General features: G+C 36.8%; 1 protein-coding gene across 1 annotated transcript in view; it reads right to left on the bottom strand.

Moving 5' to 3' along the window:
- The window catches only part of LOC149078074 (uncharacterized), a 44,402-nt gene that overhangs the window by 15,054 nt on the left and 12,641 nt on the right, over window positions 1–16,707 (bottom strand). The window contains exons 8-12 of the mRNA XM_089241664.1: window positions 9,881–9,974; window positions 9,593–9,759; window positions 8,949–9,034; window positions 3,911–4,026; window positions 2,105–2,177 (exon numbers count right to left, since the gene is read on the bottom strand). Of these exons, the coding sequence (XP_089097790.1) occupies window positions 2,105–2,177; window positions 3,911–4,026; window positions 8,949–9,034; window positions 9,593–9,759; window positions 9,881–9,974 (536 nt within the window). The remainder of the gene's footprint in view (window positions 1–2,104; window positions 2,178–3,910; window positions 4,027–8,948; window positions 9,035–9,592; window positions 9,760–9,880; window positions 9,975–16,707) is intronic.

Here is a 16,707-nt window from a genome sequence, read left to right as displayed (position 1 = left end):
GCTGAAAGGCATTGCAAACCATCTTCAGTTCCACGATCACGGACAATATCGGGGTTTCGCAATGGAAAGCCCGATCAGGGACCGATAGTTTAAGGCGATAGTTTAAGTATAGTGGAATAAAACACGCTCTTCTCGTAAAGAAACGTTTCGTGGCTAGCAGGAACAACAATTTTTTGGCGTCCTTTCCGAAATTCCAGGCATACTGAAGCAAAATTCGTTATTTGATGCAGAAAAATGCGAAAATACGCTATTGGAGCAGGCTGGCGCAAGATATTAGTTTTGGCGCAGTGCGGCGCAGAGTTCCCACCCCTGCTATTGCTCTCTGTGGCGAGACTTTTCAACAGGGACATTGGCTCTCATTTGTGGCTCAAAGTTAGGGAACCACAGATAACCAACTGTAGTGCCAGTGAGGTTCGAGCCCGGGCCCCTCAGGATGTGAATCTGTGATTAATTGTTCTAAAACCAGACACCACCCTTTAAGCTAAACTTTCTCCTAGAAATTATGAGGAATTACAATGGAACTTTCTAATGTGTATTAAGAATCATGATAGCTTTTTATAATGTACAGTACATTCCCTTGCAAAAGTTTCCCAGCTGAGAAACTGTGAATGTGGTCAGAATTGAAAACCCTGATCATGAACTGAAGAAAGAGAAAATAATATTTTTTTATTTTTCATATTCCTTCACTATAGGAAAGGAATCGCGAAAGAAGTGTCATGTACACAATAGATCATAACTGTCTGATTAGGACATTGTGAAGAGTACAGAAATTTTTCTCAACTCCTACTTAGTCAAGAAGATAACGATAAATTATAGAGAAAAAATAAATCTGGTTAAACCTTAGCTTCAAAATATGCAAGACCCGAATGATAACATTATCCATGATTCTAATGAGTGGCATCTACTGTATTTCCATTTTTGTCTGAACATCAGCATATTTCATTCCATTCACCACATCAAACCTCTATCACACAAACACAATGATATCATTAGGGCATCGGAAACAGGTCAGAAATTTTTACGTGCCCGATATTGTAAAAATTTATTCACTCAATAAATGCCAAATATTATTTTTTCTCTGAAATTGTGTTGCTCTTATTTTTACAGTTTTTCATTTCGAAAGAGAATCACTCATACGATAATTAGTCTCTTTTGAAATAATCCAATTTTTCATACATCAGAACGTCAAAATAGCCATTTAGAACGACAGAAAACAACGTCCACCCCCCTATCAGCGAGTGTCAACAATGAAGACCGCAATTTTGAAAGATGGAAATGCATGCGTGCATAGCATCATTACAAGCCGCAAACCCGTGGGATTTCTGTGTTTTTCTTTACATTGACAAATGTATGCCTTATTTACATCAAACAATATCGGTAAACGACATTGAACTGTACCAAAATTTTAATGCTGTTCTATATCGATGTGCTGCTAGAGCGGTTCACGATAGGTTCAATTTCGATGAATCAAATATGCATCCTTTCCAGTCAGTTTTCTCTTGAATCCAAACAGCAGCATTTAATATCTTGTTTCACTGATATACCTCGTACATGGATAGGTGAGCTCACCCTTCAAAGAAGGGGTGCGGGGACTTCCTGCAGTAGCAATGTATGTGGTAACAATGCCGTGATAATTTTATTGTTGTTTCTAATGCTTTGCTGTATAATAAATCTCCTCATTATAAATACTTCAGCGTCAAGCATACACACATTTCCCAGCATGAGCAAATTCTTCTAGAGGGATTTTTTACAAGGTGCATGTACCGTGCAGTAAAGTACTCATTGCTAATTAAGTCACTTTGGAACTTGTGCTGAAACCAACAAGTACAAAACTCCGCCGTACAACTAGTTGGCCTAACAGGCCATTGGAGAATGAACATAAGCATTATTAACAACTAACAAAGCTTTCAGAGGCAAGCCGTTTTCTCCTGAATGGGTTGATGAGTTCCAGGAATGCATGAATACTTTTATTTTCATCAAAATATGATGAGCACAGTTTGATTTTGGAAATAATTCTTAAATAAAATTTGTTCCAAAGAGGACATTGTGTGTGTACATTTCTATAATATAACACTACAAACATATAAACACCAAGTTTTCTCACAATAAAATTTGGTCCTCTTGATTTTTCATTCAGGAATTCAATGTTGAAGTCGAATTCGCCAGTAAAGTTGTTACTTTGAAAAGGAAAGAAATTATACAGAATATAATAACATATCAAATAAGAAGTTAGGCAATTGAAAATATATATATATTCACCAGCTTACTTACAGGGGAAGAAAAAAAAGCAATGAAACATGTGCAAAACCCAAATGTGGGAATCAAATGACTCCATATGACTTGGCATCAACATCATTCTCTCATCCGATAACCCTACAAAATAATACAACAACAACTACCCTACAAAGTAATACAATACTGTGAAACAGTAACTTCCTAAACTACATGTTTTCAGACATTGAAAAAAAAAATTCCATGAAGCTCCAAGGCCAACAAGTCGTATTGATTCAAGTCATATCTTAATTCACACAGTGGCATCTTAATAGGTGAGTCCATTAAGTTACATACGTATAGTCTAATTTTATTATTTTGCAAATAAGGTACAATGCTACCTCAGCTAAGGAATGGCTCGGTTTACAAATTTTTCAAGCAAAGATTTTTTTTCAACATTTTTCTGCCTCTGCTAACAAACATTTCAGCTGATATGGATGTACATGCTAACATAAAATAGCTGTGTTGTCAACAAATAAAAATTAATCCAATGAGCGACAGAATACCAGACACCTCTATTTCTGTTTCAGAAAGATTTAGAGTCATTTTATGTGAAATGAATGATTTAGCTAAGGGAAAATGCTAAGAATTTTTTTAAAATCCATAGCCCAGGATTACATTATAAAAGTTTGATAAAAGATCTTTCACAAAACTTCAAAAAAAACCAACCAATAAACCTATTGATTGCATTCACTCTAATGTAAATGATGCACTACTCACTGATTGCATTGTCAAAGTTTTGCAAAAGATCTTTTATCCAACTGTTATAGTGTAATTTCAGCCTTAAGACTTTTTCAATGGTTTCAGTGGATATGGTAAAAACTTGATATAACATAGCATACCCCCTCACACACACATTTTTTTTTCACCATGGCTCACAAACCCTACTGTATAGCATACGTTTGTAGTTTAAAATAAAAAAATGTGTCCAGTATCCTTTTCTTTTAATTCTCCTTCGTCCAATTGTGAATTTGTTTATCTTAGCAATCAGTCAGTATTTGTCTTTACTACAGTGCTTCTTAGTGTTTTATGAAACTCATCTTCAAATTTCAGGCCATTTCTGAAACAAATCAAACAATTTTTCATGAAGACCAATGGAAGATTGCGTTCGGGCTAACAAATATTTTGGCTCACAAATATGATTCTGGAATGAATTATCTTTTTTAGCTGAGGTATCACTGTACACATTTACCCTAATAAGCAGTAATTGACTTGTGCTGTTGCAATTATTATTTCTCAGATGTACTGAGTGATCTCAACTAATGTCTTAACTTTGGTGGCGTAATATACGGGGGAGGGGGGGGGGAAAGGATATTAACAAAAACTGTAGGGACAGCTGAAATTACAGGAAAATACAGAAATGTATGTTTGCCTAAATTATCCCATATCAGGCTCACAAACTAAAAAGGTTTTGCAACTCTGATATTGACTCTTGATTTCCCATTTTTCTATAAATCCATTAACTCTCTTCTTTAAATTTATTAAGGCAAAATTAAAAATAGCTTTGTGGTGTATCCGACAGGAAAAGACCAGATGCATCCCCATTTTACATTCTTTGGAGATTTTAATGAATCTAACAGATAGATTGCATCCGAGTGAGAATTAAGACTTTTTCAAAGAAGAAAAGGCTGTTACTTACTTCAATGAATGGGTAAGAACAGGTGGATTATTAAGTATTGGAAGCTCCATGGGCAGCTGATATCCTGAAATGGCAGGTGGTGTAGCAATGGGAGCAATCGGGGGTCTCATGATCATCTGAGAAAAAGTTATTTTGATATTTCAAAATCATATCAATACCAAATACAAGAATAAAATACTGCTCACAGGCAAAAGAAGATAAATTAGTCTGATCCACTTATAATCAAGTGAAAAAAAATAATGTCAGAAAAAAATATTTGTTATATGCTCACTTTGCAATACTCGTACCAATAGATAAGCGATACAAAATTCATGAGAAATGCAAAAACTAGGCCTATGTGACAGTTGGCAATATCCATCTTAATTATAAGCAAGTCTGAATACATTACAAATAATAACATGCTATGGTACAGAATATGACACGTCACATTAATGCGTTTCAACGAGCCTCACCCTTATATTTTGTTTCTCTTATTTTCACTTTTCCAGATACAGAAACATTTGGTCATAATACATTGATTATCGGGATATTATTTATTAAAATTATAAACATAAAAGTTTGTTTGAGAAACATTTTTTACTTTTCATTTAATGATATTGTCTCATTTTAACACGTGATTAAGATTTTTTTTTTTTTTCTAAGAGAGGTGAAATACAGTGGAAGGCCCAGCCCTTCATACATAAGAAAATCTATTCTTAAGAGAGGTGGCTACAAAAGATTGAATGCAAGAGAATTATTGTTCAAAGGAAAAATTTCAGACCTGAAAAAGTGGCACTTCAAGGAAATTTTGTTTTTTAAATTTTAACGGATCAAAGAAAAAAATTTCTTTTGAGTATATAACCTCAACCTCACTAGAACATACACCAAAAGAATAAAAAAAGTTTGTGATGTAATTACTGCACGTTACTCAAAACATTTTGAAACTTCATGTGGAATATGATTCTTTTTTTGCACTTTGGAAACTTGAAATGTTTAGATAACTAATTTTTATTCATTTTATTTTTTGCTACACCAGTGTTTGTTGTAATGAATGAACTAACTACTGTAAGTTTCAATCATATCCAACTTATCCGAGGATGATCTCAGTCTCCACTATCCATATACAAAGGTTTTTAACAGCTGGCTGATGCAAAGATATACAGTAAAACCTCGTTAAGTCGTCACCCTAATAAGTCGTCACTCCAGTTAAGTCGTCATTTTTCTTCAAGCCCTTCCACCTCTCATAGACAACAATGTTATTAAACCCTCGTTTACTCGTCACTAATTTTGGTTAACTCGTCACTATGAAAAAATTTGAGAAAGTGGAACAGACTATTTTTATGGCTCCCATTAAAAAAAGAGCTTGATAACAGCATTGTCATATGCTTAGAAGTCACCATAAAATCCTATATATCCAAACGGAACAGTTTAAGTAACGAAAGTTACACTGTGGAAGTTCATTTGCCGACTAAGGTTTTTGGAACGTTGGGGACTGTTCAAGCTAGATCTCATTTCTGCATGGGCTCCATTGGAGAAACTGGAAAAACCGTGAGATACCCAAGCTCTGTCGCAAGAAGCTACGTAAGCACTTCGGCCCCCCCAGGGCATCTCCGGCAAAACCAAAATTTATTGATACGTCAAAGATTACACATAGTGCAAGGAAATCAAACATGATGTAAATCGAAGAATCAAATTAATCAAGTTAAAGTCAAAGTGCAAGGCGGCTAAGGATAATAAATTATCATAGAAAGCATGGACTTTACTAATTTAGGGCTTGAAATTTGAACAAAATATCTTTGTTGAAAAAAATTAAACATTCTTTTCCAAGTTGAGGTCTTCTGTTTACTTTTCCCTGCCCAGGGCCCCTCCACCAAGTCAAAAGTGTTTGAAATTACTTTGTAGTTGCATCATGAACTACTGATGAAGAATTCAAACACTAAAATTAAATTTGATGTCTATGTAAAAATTAATGTGCAACATATTTATGATGTGCAGAGTTTTATTATGAAGAAAAGCTATTCATAGCTTTAGCAGGGGTGGAAAGTGACCAAGTCCATTTTGGAGCAGCAAAATTCAGGATTCGGAGCAGTTTTGGAGCAGCAAATTGAGGATTTGGACCAATTTTGGAGCAGCAAAATATGGGATTCGGAGCAGATATTTATAAATTGGAGCAGTGAAATTAACAAGAATATTTTCGTTAATCCTCAACCCTTTTCAAAATAAAACTGCACTGTCTTTTGTTATCAAACATCTTTTCGTCAGCTTGATTTTTGCTTTTGGTGTTTTAGGCTTTTGACACCTTGTTTGAAAGAACGGCTGTCATAAAATTTTTTGCACCCGTCTATTTAAGATGATTTTTGCTTACTGAGGGCACTATTTGCTGCCTCAGCAGCACTTCAAATGAGCTAAAAAAATTTTATAATTTTTCAATTTTTTTATACTTGGAAAGAAATTGTTGCTAAATGGGAGAGAATTTCGGAAGAATCAAAACGATGTTTGGCGATTCAGCACTCATTATCTGGCGAAATTGGCGATCTGACACTCGCTATTTGGCGATATTGACGATTTAACGCTCGTTATTCGGCAACATTGGCGATTTAACGCTCGGTATTCGGCAAAGTTTCTAAACTAACATTCGTAATTCGGCGGACGTGCGCTTTTTACTCCCGGAATGAAAATTTTTTTCACGAAACATCGGGATTTAAAACAATGACAATCGACTACAGTAATTTCTGCTGCTTCCAGTGACTTTTTTTTTTAAACGGAAACACTCGAATTTGCACTTTAAAGCTGAAACGCATTGCAAACCATCTTCAGTTCCACGATCACGGACAGTATCGGGTTTCGCGATGGAAAGCCCGATCAGGGGCCCATAGTTTAAGTATAGTGGAATAAAACACGCTCTTCTCGTAAAGAAACGTTTCGTGGCTAGCAGGAACAAAAATTTTTTGCCGTCCTTTCCGAAATTCCGGGCATACTGAAGCAAAATTCGCTATTTGTCACAGAAAAATGTGAAAATACGCTATTGGAGCAGGATGGCGCAAGATATTAGTTTTGGCGCAGTGCGGTGCAATTGGCGCAGAGTTCCCACCCCTGCTTTAGACTAACAGTTGCTCTGTTAGTCAAACATATCTTCGCATCAGCTCGCTATATTAAAACCATTCATTCCTCCAATTCATTTCAGTCTGGTTTAAGTCAATTGATCATCTAAAAGGCCTTGCTCCAAAAGAGATCTACAGTGCCTGTTTTGAAATATATGTCTATGGCTGAACGACTGAAAACAGTGGTGAATAGCATCCTTAGATACAGGCAAGCCATGTGAAATTTGATGCCCAGACAGTTTCCGGCTAGATGCTGAATACAAAGCAAAATATCCCTCCAAGTTGTGGTCACTACGTCTCCCAACTCACAATTTCACTTTTAGTTCTAATATTTTATGTATGTCTGATCTGCGGCACCCTGTTATATTTGCAATATCTTTGTCAGTCAAACCCTTTAGATTTTAGCCCCATCTGTTACGGTGTAATGAAAGTTACAAGACATAATAAAACTACTTGCAATACAAGTTTTCGAATGAGCATTTATACTCTTTCAAAGATTACGTCATAGCAGCCACGTCAAAATATGCAAATATCATGATCTCTTGCTTTGAAAGTTTTCTCACGTCTATATACTTTTGCAACAGGCTGTATTTCATTTTTTGTTAATTCATTTTTCAAGAAAAAATCTATTCAACTACAGTCGGCCCCCTGCATTTGTAGTTTTCTTCCTTTATTGGATTTTTTTTTTGGGCAATACTCAGCAATCATCATTCACGTGTTTTGTTCACAAAGTTTGAGTTGTGAATGTTTAGGATGGCTCATTTTTCTAGTGCTATTGAAAATGCTTTGCGATCATGACATGGGTATAGAAGTTGTCAAACAGTTTATTAGGGGCCGTTCAAATCAAGTATTACGTAAGCAAATTTTCAGCCATTTTTGAACCCCTCCCCCCCCCCCTTGTCAGCAAAATTTCAGAATCAGCTCTGCCCCCTCTGAATCCTAACTCATATTTTCATAAAGGGTGGTTGATGACGTAAGCATTATCCAAACCCCCCCTCCTCCTTGCCATCAAAAATCAGCAAATCGAACCCCCCCCCCCATCGATGATGACGTAATACTTGAACGGCCCCTTATAGCAACTGAGCAGCATTGATCGAGCAGGAATTAATGTAGCTGACTGCTCATGGAACTGAAGTGGTACCAGATGAAGAAGATTAAGGTAAGAAGTGGAAGACAAGTTCACCGTGAGTAACATAGCGGAAGGGGTTCAAATAAGCAACAGATAATTTTTGTGACATAGATCTCCCTATGATCTTCACATGTAGAAAAATTGGTAGAGAAAGCCTTGTCAACATATTTGATATGAAAAAGAAAAGGCAAACAGAAATCACAACAATCTTTCAGAAAGCATCACCAACAATCGCTGCATCTTCTTTTACCTGTGCATCACACTCTTCTCATGATGTTCAATAAACGAGACATACAAAAAACTTATGGTTTTGGTTATTTCAGAGTCACCCCCGGAACATAAGCCCTGTAAATATGGGGGGGGGGGGGCTGTATTGTGAAATGATTCTACCATCATGGGGTTAAGGTATAACACATTTGAGACCAAAATGTGTGAAACGGATGATTTCTTATTAAAAAAGAAACAAAAAAAGATTGCCTATATACTTTCATGACAGACAGACAGTTTATCAATGCCATGATACACTCATTTTATATACATAAATTAAAATTAATATTTTTCTGGCTGCTGAATAAAAGCCACAACCGACAGTTAACAAAAAAAATTCTTATCAATTTGTGGCAATGTTACCATTCTTTGCCTGTGAAGGCCGATTGGACCAGCTATTATATTTTAAAAACTTTACAAATAGCTATTCTTCTATTACATTTATTTAATGTATCATGGTGATATAAGCCAATCACACATGACAGCAATCATCAAATATTTAGAGTATTGAGATAAATATTATCATAACTGTAGATGTTCACTGGTTGCTATTTATACTTACTTCAGTGGCCAATGAAATCTCATCTTTCAAAGAAATTTCACTCTTTTTCTTCAATCTCTTTTTCGGGTTCATGTTCACGAAATTCACTGGAAATAAAAAAAATATGCGATTTAACAAAAACTTCCTCTTCCGCTACATCTCAATGAGATTGCATCTGACATGAAATTATAAAATTCCGAATGGCTTTGGACTGCTGAGCATGAATATCATCATGAAAAAGTTTTATTGGCTCTAGTTTCCAACATACTGCTCTGTTAAAATTAAAAAGTGCTTTGCGAGCATTATTGTGTGGCGGGAAAAAAAATTATGGCCTGCAGATCGTTACCAGATAAATGGTCAACCTAGATGTTCGATTACTACTGTTGAATAATTGTAAGAGATGCTCTGTATGCCTAATACAAGCATAATGCAAAACAAAGCATGTATCCGATTCTGATAAATAAAGTATTATGCATAATAATGTTGTGCCACTACTTACATATTGGTGAAGTTTCTATACAGACTTGTGTTGTTTTTTCCTGTAAAGTTATTTTGTTTGTTGTGGTTCAATGCATTTTATTGTGTTATCATATGTGTATAAAATAAGAAAAAGGAAAGGATATGTATATCCTCAAAGCAAGTCATGTGAAAAAGTAATGACATACATTCTTTGCTTCTTTTTTTCTTCTTTCCTGTTGAACGATTTTGAAACAAAACACTGTCCTTACACCCAGTATCATCTTTCATCTGCTTATCATCATCATTACGACAATCCCTTGATGGGCAAGCACAGATCTTGACATCCAAACATCTTCGCCCAATTTGCTCAGAGCTAAATAATGAGCAAAATTGTATTTGACTATATCAGAATAATGACAAATATATTCAATGCACAAATTGAATGACATTTAAAAGTTCAGTGAACAAGAAATATCTTAGAGACAGCCACTTACCCAACTTCTAGGGAGAAAACTATCTTTATTGGACATTTGAGGCACGATGAAAAACAAAAAAACTTGAACACATAAGGTATGTAAAAAATGTCACCTAAAGATATAAAGATAACAAAGAAAAAAAAAAAGATCACTAGTTAACTTAATTTTGACAAACAACGTACAGAAGAAAGCTTAAAACACTAAGGAAGTCAATAGGCCTAGATTATGAAATAGTTAGGAAAAAAATTTAGCTTTACTAGCAAGTAATTTCTTGAGAAGATTTTCTGTGGGGGGGGGGGGGGGAATTATAACATTCCAATAAAAGATTCCCTTCATTCTCCTGGACATCTTTCTTTCAACTGAGCGCAATTCTGGTTTATCGCCACAGGCAATTTACTACTTAATGAGTTGTGCCAGAAGTGTGTGTACATGTATGTAAATGGGTTATACAAATCAACTCGGTCTCTTTTCCATGAATCATGAAATCATGAGATACTAATTGAGTCAACATTTTGCCCTGGCTGGACAAGCTACCATTTCCATTTTGCGTGCAAAGTTCCCAGGTGTTGGATAAGTAGAGTGTTGTGTATATTTTACATTTCTAAGTATTTTTTCGCCCTTCGCCATACAAAATTCTGTTTCAGGAATATTCATGCAAATTTTCAAGTCATTCTGGTTAGTGGTTCTTATTTTAGTGTTTTGAAATTGGAACTTTAGTTATAATCACCCTGAATATTGTAAATCACTGCTAATTAATCTGCATTAATTATACTCCATTGTATTTACGTAGTTTTTATCAGTTTTTTTTTTTTTTCAAAATATCTTTCTAATTAAGCATATTGAAAGTAACTGGAGAAAACATCTCTTTTATTTTAACTGCAACGTCTGTTATATGCTTAATTATATTAAAAATTTTCAAACATAAAATAATTGTTAGAGTAAAACCAACATTTAAAATTATTTATGATCTGCTGGTGCGAGACCTATGATTAAACAATCGGACAGAGAAAAAAATTGTGGTGGTCCGCGTGACCTGCAGCAGAAAACTTTAGAGTGTCCCTCCCTGCGGTGACACACTGATCGCGGAAGAATTTCCTCCGGGAGAATTACCAAACCCCAGTGGATTTTTCATGGCTTTTTGCCCATTCCCTGATGGTATATCACTCTTCTAAATGCTAATGTATTTGGGAAAGGAAAAAGGATTTTTTTTTTTTGGAATTATGCCAAGGGGAACTTGGAAAGAAAATTCCTCTGGTCTCTGCTGTTACTAGAACCCATGACTTCTTGCATACAGGGTAAGCATGCAGGAGACATGACTCTGCCTTCCTTATTTCATGCATTGTGGCCTGTGAGGTGATGAAGTAGAAGCATTACTAGTCTCTCTTAACTTCAGCAAATGACCGGCTCATCCTTCAGCATGCTTACCTGGAATGCACACAAGCCTGGGTTTGAGTCCTGATGGAGACCAGGAGACTTTTTTTTCCCCGATTTAACCTCAGCATAAAATCTAGAAAATATTTGTTTCCTTGATGTACTCAGCTGAGGAAAAAGCTGAACTATCTCTATAGTTGGGAAAATTAATTACTATTATTTAGAACAGACTTTGTTTAACGGACAAATAATGATATCCGCAGACCAGTGGGTTCTCGTATTCATTGGTCCCATGGACCAGTGACTTTAATTTTCCAATTCTAACGCTGTAAACTATAAACTAGTTTAAAATTTCAAAAGTTTGTTTTTGTTAAAAAGCGAGAATTTATTTATAAATTAATATGGAGATAGTGTTAATTGCGTCAAAAATATTTATTTTGATCTATTGTTAGAAGTTTGAGTGATTTTTCAGAAATTTTATTGTTTTTACTGCAAATGCTATTTAAACAAAAAAAAAACTAAACTTTAAATTTTTATCAGCCCTGTGCTGCTCTTTTTCTCTAGAATGAATCTGGGAATGAACAAAACCAGGGTTATTGATAGCTGGAAAATTGCAATCTATCTATAAGTGACTAACAGAACAACCCCTAGTCTTCCTTGGAATGGTTCAGTAGTACAACAGATTTTTTGCTAATGCAGCACATTAATCAGACCAGGGTGTGTCGGATTACTGGAAGTCAATTGAGAAAGCCCATTTACATAATATAAAGTTCTACAAAAAAATATGCAATGGCATGTTTTCTTCTTCTTCTATGCTCAAAGAAAACTCACCAAAAAAAACAAAAAAAAAACAAATAGCTGGATTATCAAGAAACTACTATACTTTACATTTGGACTTTGTTTCAAAAAGAGAACTTTTGATTTTATAGACTTTTATCCAATAAAAAAAAAATCAGTTCTTTTTGAAAAATTTGTTTAGCAATAACTTAGAATGAAAAGTTTTTTGTACAAAACATTTGTTATGTAGAGATTCTGCTGTATTCAAATCCCTAAGATTTTATAAACACTAATTATTCAACGTACTGTACGAGTAGACAGTTTTACAATGATTGACTCTTTAAAAAAATTACATTAGAACCCAGATAATCTGAAAACCTGCTTAATCCAAATGGCTCTTAAAAAAAAAAGATGATTTGAGAGAGAAATTTGAATCAGCAAGGGGAAAAAAAAGCTCATAAATTCTGCATTGTAACACGTCACATTTTACATGTGGACAATGAATACATGATCATACCTCATAATGATGAATTACATAGTTGTCTTGAACCCCAAAGCATGTGGCGAAATCTGCGACATACGTCGCAGAACAATTCGGAAGAATTTTAAGAAAAAGTGCAAAAAACACTCTTACATGTGTGGGGATTTTTACCGCAGAACATTTCCAGTCAGCCGAGGGCTCGTCCAAGAACAATGCTAAACATTCTGCTTGGGGGGGGGGGGCTTGAAAAAAATCTGTTTTCATTTGAAAAAGCAACATATACCTAGCAGATGCAGTTCGTAGCCATCGTCTCAGAAACATGTCTGCAGGGGTTGCATTATCCTGCTGCTCCACATATTGAAGGGCAGGTGCAAAAGCAGTCACAGCTTCTGAACGAGTCTCTAGTGGTGGGACCCAGACGTTCTCAAACTCTTGCCATCTGTGGCTGCCTTGCTATGACAACATTTATCCGCAACACCCCAGAATATTCTAAGAAAGAACCACTCTAATGCACTGAATAAGCAATCACCAATGTTAACAGCTCACAAAGACACCCTTGACTAAAGTTGACAAAGTCTGTAGAAGCAATGGTGCACATTTTGAGAACTACTGATCTAACCTATCGCTTGACGAAGAGCTATTGCCTATTGAAACTTCAGAGACGATTTCTGCATCCATGAAAATTTGATGGTTGTTACAGTCTGATAATAACATTTCACCCACATCTTTTTCCCATGCATCCACGCACCCAGAGATTTCTTTTAAAAGCTGGAGGATTTTGGATTACTTTGCTGTTTTTTGATTATCATCTAAAGCAAGTCTAGGCTATAATTTTCCTTCAGGTTTTCTTTAGCAAGGTTTCCGTCACATTTTCCCATGCTTCTGCAGGCCAGTTTTCACTGAATTCTTTACCATTTTATGGAGAATGAAAAGGTCATCTTCAATGAAATATTGTATCAACATTTTTTTGACACTTGTTTTGATGTTTTGTAACATCCTTTGGTCCATCGGCTGAAGCAAATATACAAGATTGGAAGGTACAAAAAAAAAATTCACTTCAATTTCCCCCGCAATAGTTTCAGTAATTGTTAAACCGAATTATCTGGATCTGTAACTCTTTTCCTACCCATATAGGAATACTCATTATTGTTGCAGTTTTAAGAAAAAGCCATATTTAAAAGACAAACCCCGGTCCCTGTAAGTTCAGATTGTTATGACGTCATCTAACGTAACCCTTGTATTTATTAGCATTCCGCGTATGTCGCTACTGTTTGTGACGTCACCGATCGAGATTGTATATAAACCTGTGCACAGTATTAGCACCACTACTGTTGTCTAACCGTTATCATGTTTAACAAATAAATAGTTGTGTTTACATTCAGCCTCTAAGCCTCCTTTTTAACATTGGCGACGAGGATGTTAACGTACCTGCCGGGATAGCGACTCTTCGCATCGGAAAAAATGCCTCTGAATATTCGTATGGATTAGCTGGTGTGTGTGACCGACTGTGCACGTGTCAAGGTCATGAACCGTGCTTTTTCGGGCACCGGTGTTCCTCCTCTGTTTCTATTCCCGAGAATTGTACATGGGTATGTTATTTTAGTTAAATCTTGTTTTCCCCCGATTGTTTAGGAAAACTTAGGGTTTCCTTGCGTTTTATGTATGCCGTTCTCGTTTGTGCGTTGTTGCTTATTATTTTTTTTCTCTCTCTCTCGTTCGGTTGCGTGCGACTTCATTGATCATGGCTACTATAGGGTCGATTTCGGAGTTCGATACTTCAAATCCGAGTTCATTCGAATTATATGCGGAACAGTTAAAATTTTTTTTAGAAGCAAATGAAATCGACGATGAAAATAAAAAACGTGCAACCCTTCTAGCAGTTTGCGGAATAAAGACTTTGTCGATAATTCGTACCCTTGTTTCGCCCAAAAATGTTACGGAATATAAGTTTGGAGACTTACTAAAATTATTACAGCAGCATTTCTGTCCTAAGTCCTCCGAGATATTCCGGCGATTTAAATTTCATAAAAGGGTACAAGGCAAGCATGAAGGTGTGAACTCGTACGTGACCGAACTGAGAAAGCTTGCGGAAGATTGTAATTTCGGCGATTCTTTGGCTGAACGCTTGCGGGATCAACTAGTTTGTGGGATGAGAGATGAGGAGGTTCAGAAGAGGCTATTAGCCGAACCTGGTCTCACGTTGGAAACTGCGATTTCAATGGCTGTGGCATCGGAGATCGCGGCCTCGCAGTCTAAACATATCCATCTACAAAATACTTCCTCATCGAGTCCTGAAAATTTCGATTCTGTTGATCTCGTACGCAATCGGAGGGTTGGTAAATCACCGCAGCCCGATCCTCGTTCGCGTTGTTCTGGAAAATCCAGGGACAACAAGGTAGTTTCTCAAAATTCAAAAAATAGTGGATTTGCTTGCTTTGGATGCGGTGGAAATCATGATCGCTCATTATGCAAGTTTAGAAATTCAGTGTGTCATGGCTCCACGTATGGAAATTTTGTCTCCACGTATGCTTCGATGGTCCCTGATCTTAAATGCATATGATTTTACTTTAGTACACAAGCCGGGTAGAAAAATTCAAAATGCAGATTCATTGAGTAGGCTTCCATCAAAAATTGAAAATTTTGAGGTACCCCCGCCTTTGGAGGTTTTCTTTACTGAAGAATTACAGGACCCACCTCTGTGTGCCACGGAGATTTCTAGGCTTACACTACGTGATCCTATTCTTTCTAGGGTTCTTAATTGGGTTTTGCGGGGTTGGCCCTCAGAGAAGCCTGACCTAAAATTTCAAACATACTTTTCAAAAAGAAATGAATTATCAACTCATAAAAATTGCCTATTATGGGGAAACAGAGTCGTGATACCGGTGTCCGGGAGACCACGTGTTTTACAAGCCTTACATCTTGCCCATCCAGGCATTGAAAGGATGAAGGCATTAGCGCGTTCATACGTGTGGTGGCCATGCATCGATTCCGACATTGAGTGTCAAGTGAAATCCTGCCGAGCGTGTCAACAGACACGTCATGCACCTCCTAGGGCTCCGGTGCACCCATGGGAAGTTCCGAGTAAGCCTTGGTCACGCATACATATTGATTTTGCCGGTCCATTCCAAGGTCAAGAATTCCTGGTGGTCGTTGATGCTTTCTCAAAGTGGGTCGAAGTACGTCGCATGAGTTCTACATCTGCGTGTGCAACGGTTGATGTTCTCAGAGACTTGTTTGCCATCCATGGTATACCAGATGTCATGGTTTCCGACAATGGAGGTCAATTCATCTCAATGGAGTACCGTTTGTTTCTGGAACGCAATCTGATTCGCAGAGTCTTAATCGCTCCTAGAAGACCATGTGCTAACGGGCAGGCTGAAAGAACTGTACAAACGGTTAAAGATGCCTTACGTCGAATTGTACATGGCTCCTGGCGGAAAAGATTGGCAAATTTCTTGTTGCAGCAGCATTGTACTCCAACATCCACAACTTGTGCCAGCCCAGCGGAATTGTTGATGGGGAGGAGGTTGCGTACTATTCTAGATAATCTTCATCCGGATCTAACAGCCGAAAGGAGAGAAAAGCAGGAGCTGGATTTCTATCAGAAGAATGACAATCGTAGTACACGATATTTCAGCGAAAATGATCCAGTCTTCATTAGAAACTATGGTCAAGGTTCAACGTGGCTTCCCGCTACCATAGTCCAGCCAACAGGTCCAGTGTCCTACAAAGCTGTTACTGAAAATGGTGATGTTGTACGCCGACATGTCGACCAATTGTTGAAACGACTTCCTCACAATCCTGAGTCAACAGTTAACATTAAAGAATCATTTGAATCTCTAGTATCGCAGTCACCTGAGCCAACGGTTGCAGAATCACAAGTGAAAGTAGTTCCTAAGGACAGTCCGAGACTGATGGCGAAACCGGAAATTGTTCCAGAAGAATCGTCCATACAGAGTCAGCGTCCTAGACGGACAGTCACTCTGCCTCGCCATTTTAAGGACTTTGTTCTATCTTAGGGGAAGGGGTGTTATGACGTCATCTAACGTAACCCTTGTATTTATTAGCATTCCGCGTATGTCGCTACTGTTTGTGACGTCACCGATCGAGATTGTATATAAACCTGTGCACAGTATTAGCACCACTACTGTTGTCTAACCGTTATCATGTTTAACAAATAAATAGTTGTGTTTACATTCAGCCTCTAAGCCTCCTT

Source organism: Pholcus phalangioides, unplaced genomic scaffold (assembly GCF_987345545.1).
Source record: "Pholcus phalangioides strain wild (caught in Gottingen) unplaced genomic scaffold, Ppha-v1.0 ptg000014l_1, whole genome shotgun sequence".
NCBI lineage: Eukaryota > Metazoa > Arthropoda > Arachnida > Araneae > Pholcidae > Pholcus > Pholcus phalangioides.
The sequence above is the reverse complement of the archived record's forward strand: the minus strand, read 5'-3'. Positions and strand labels throughout refer to the sequence as shown.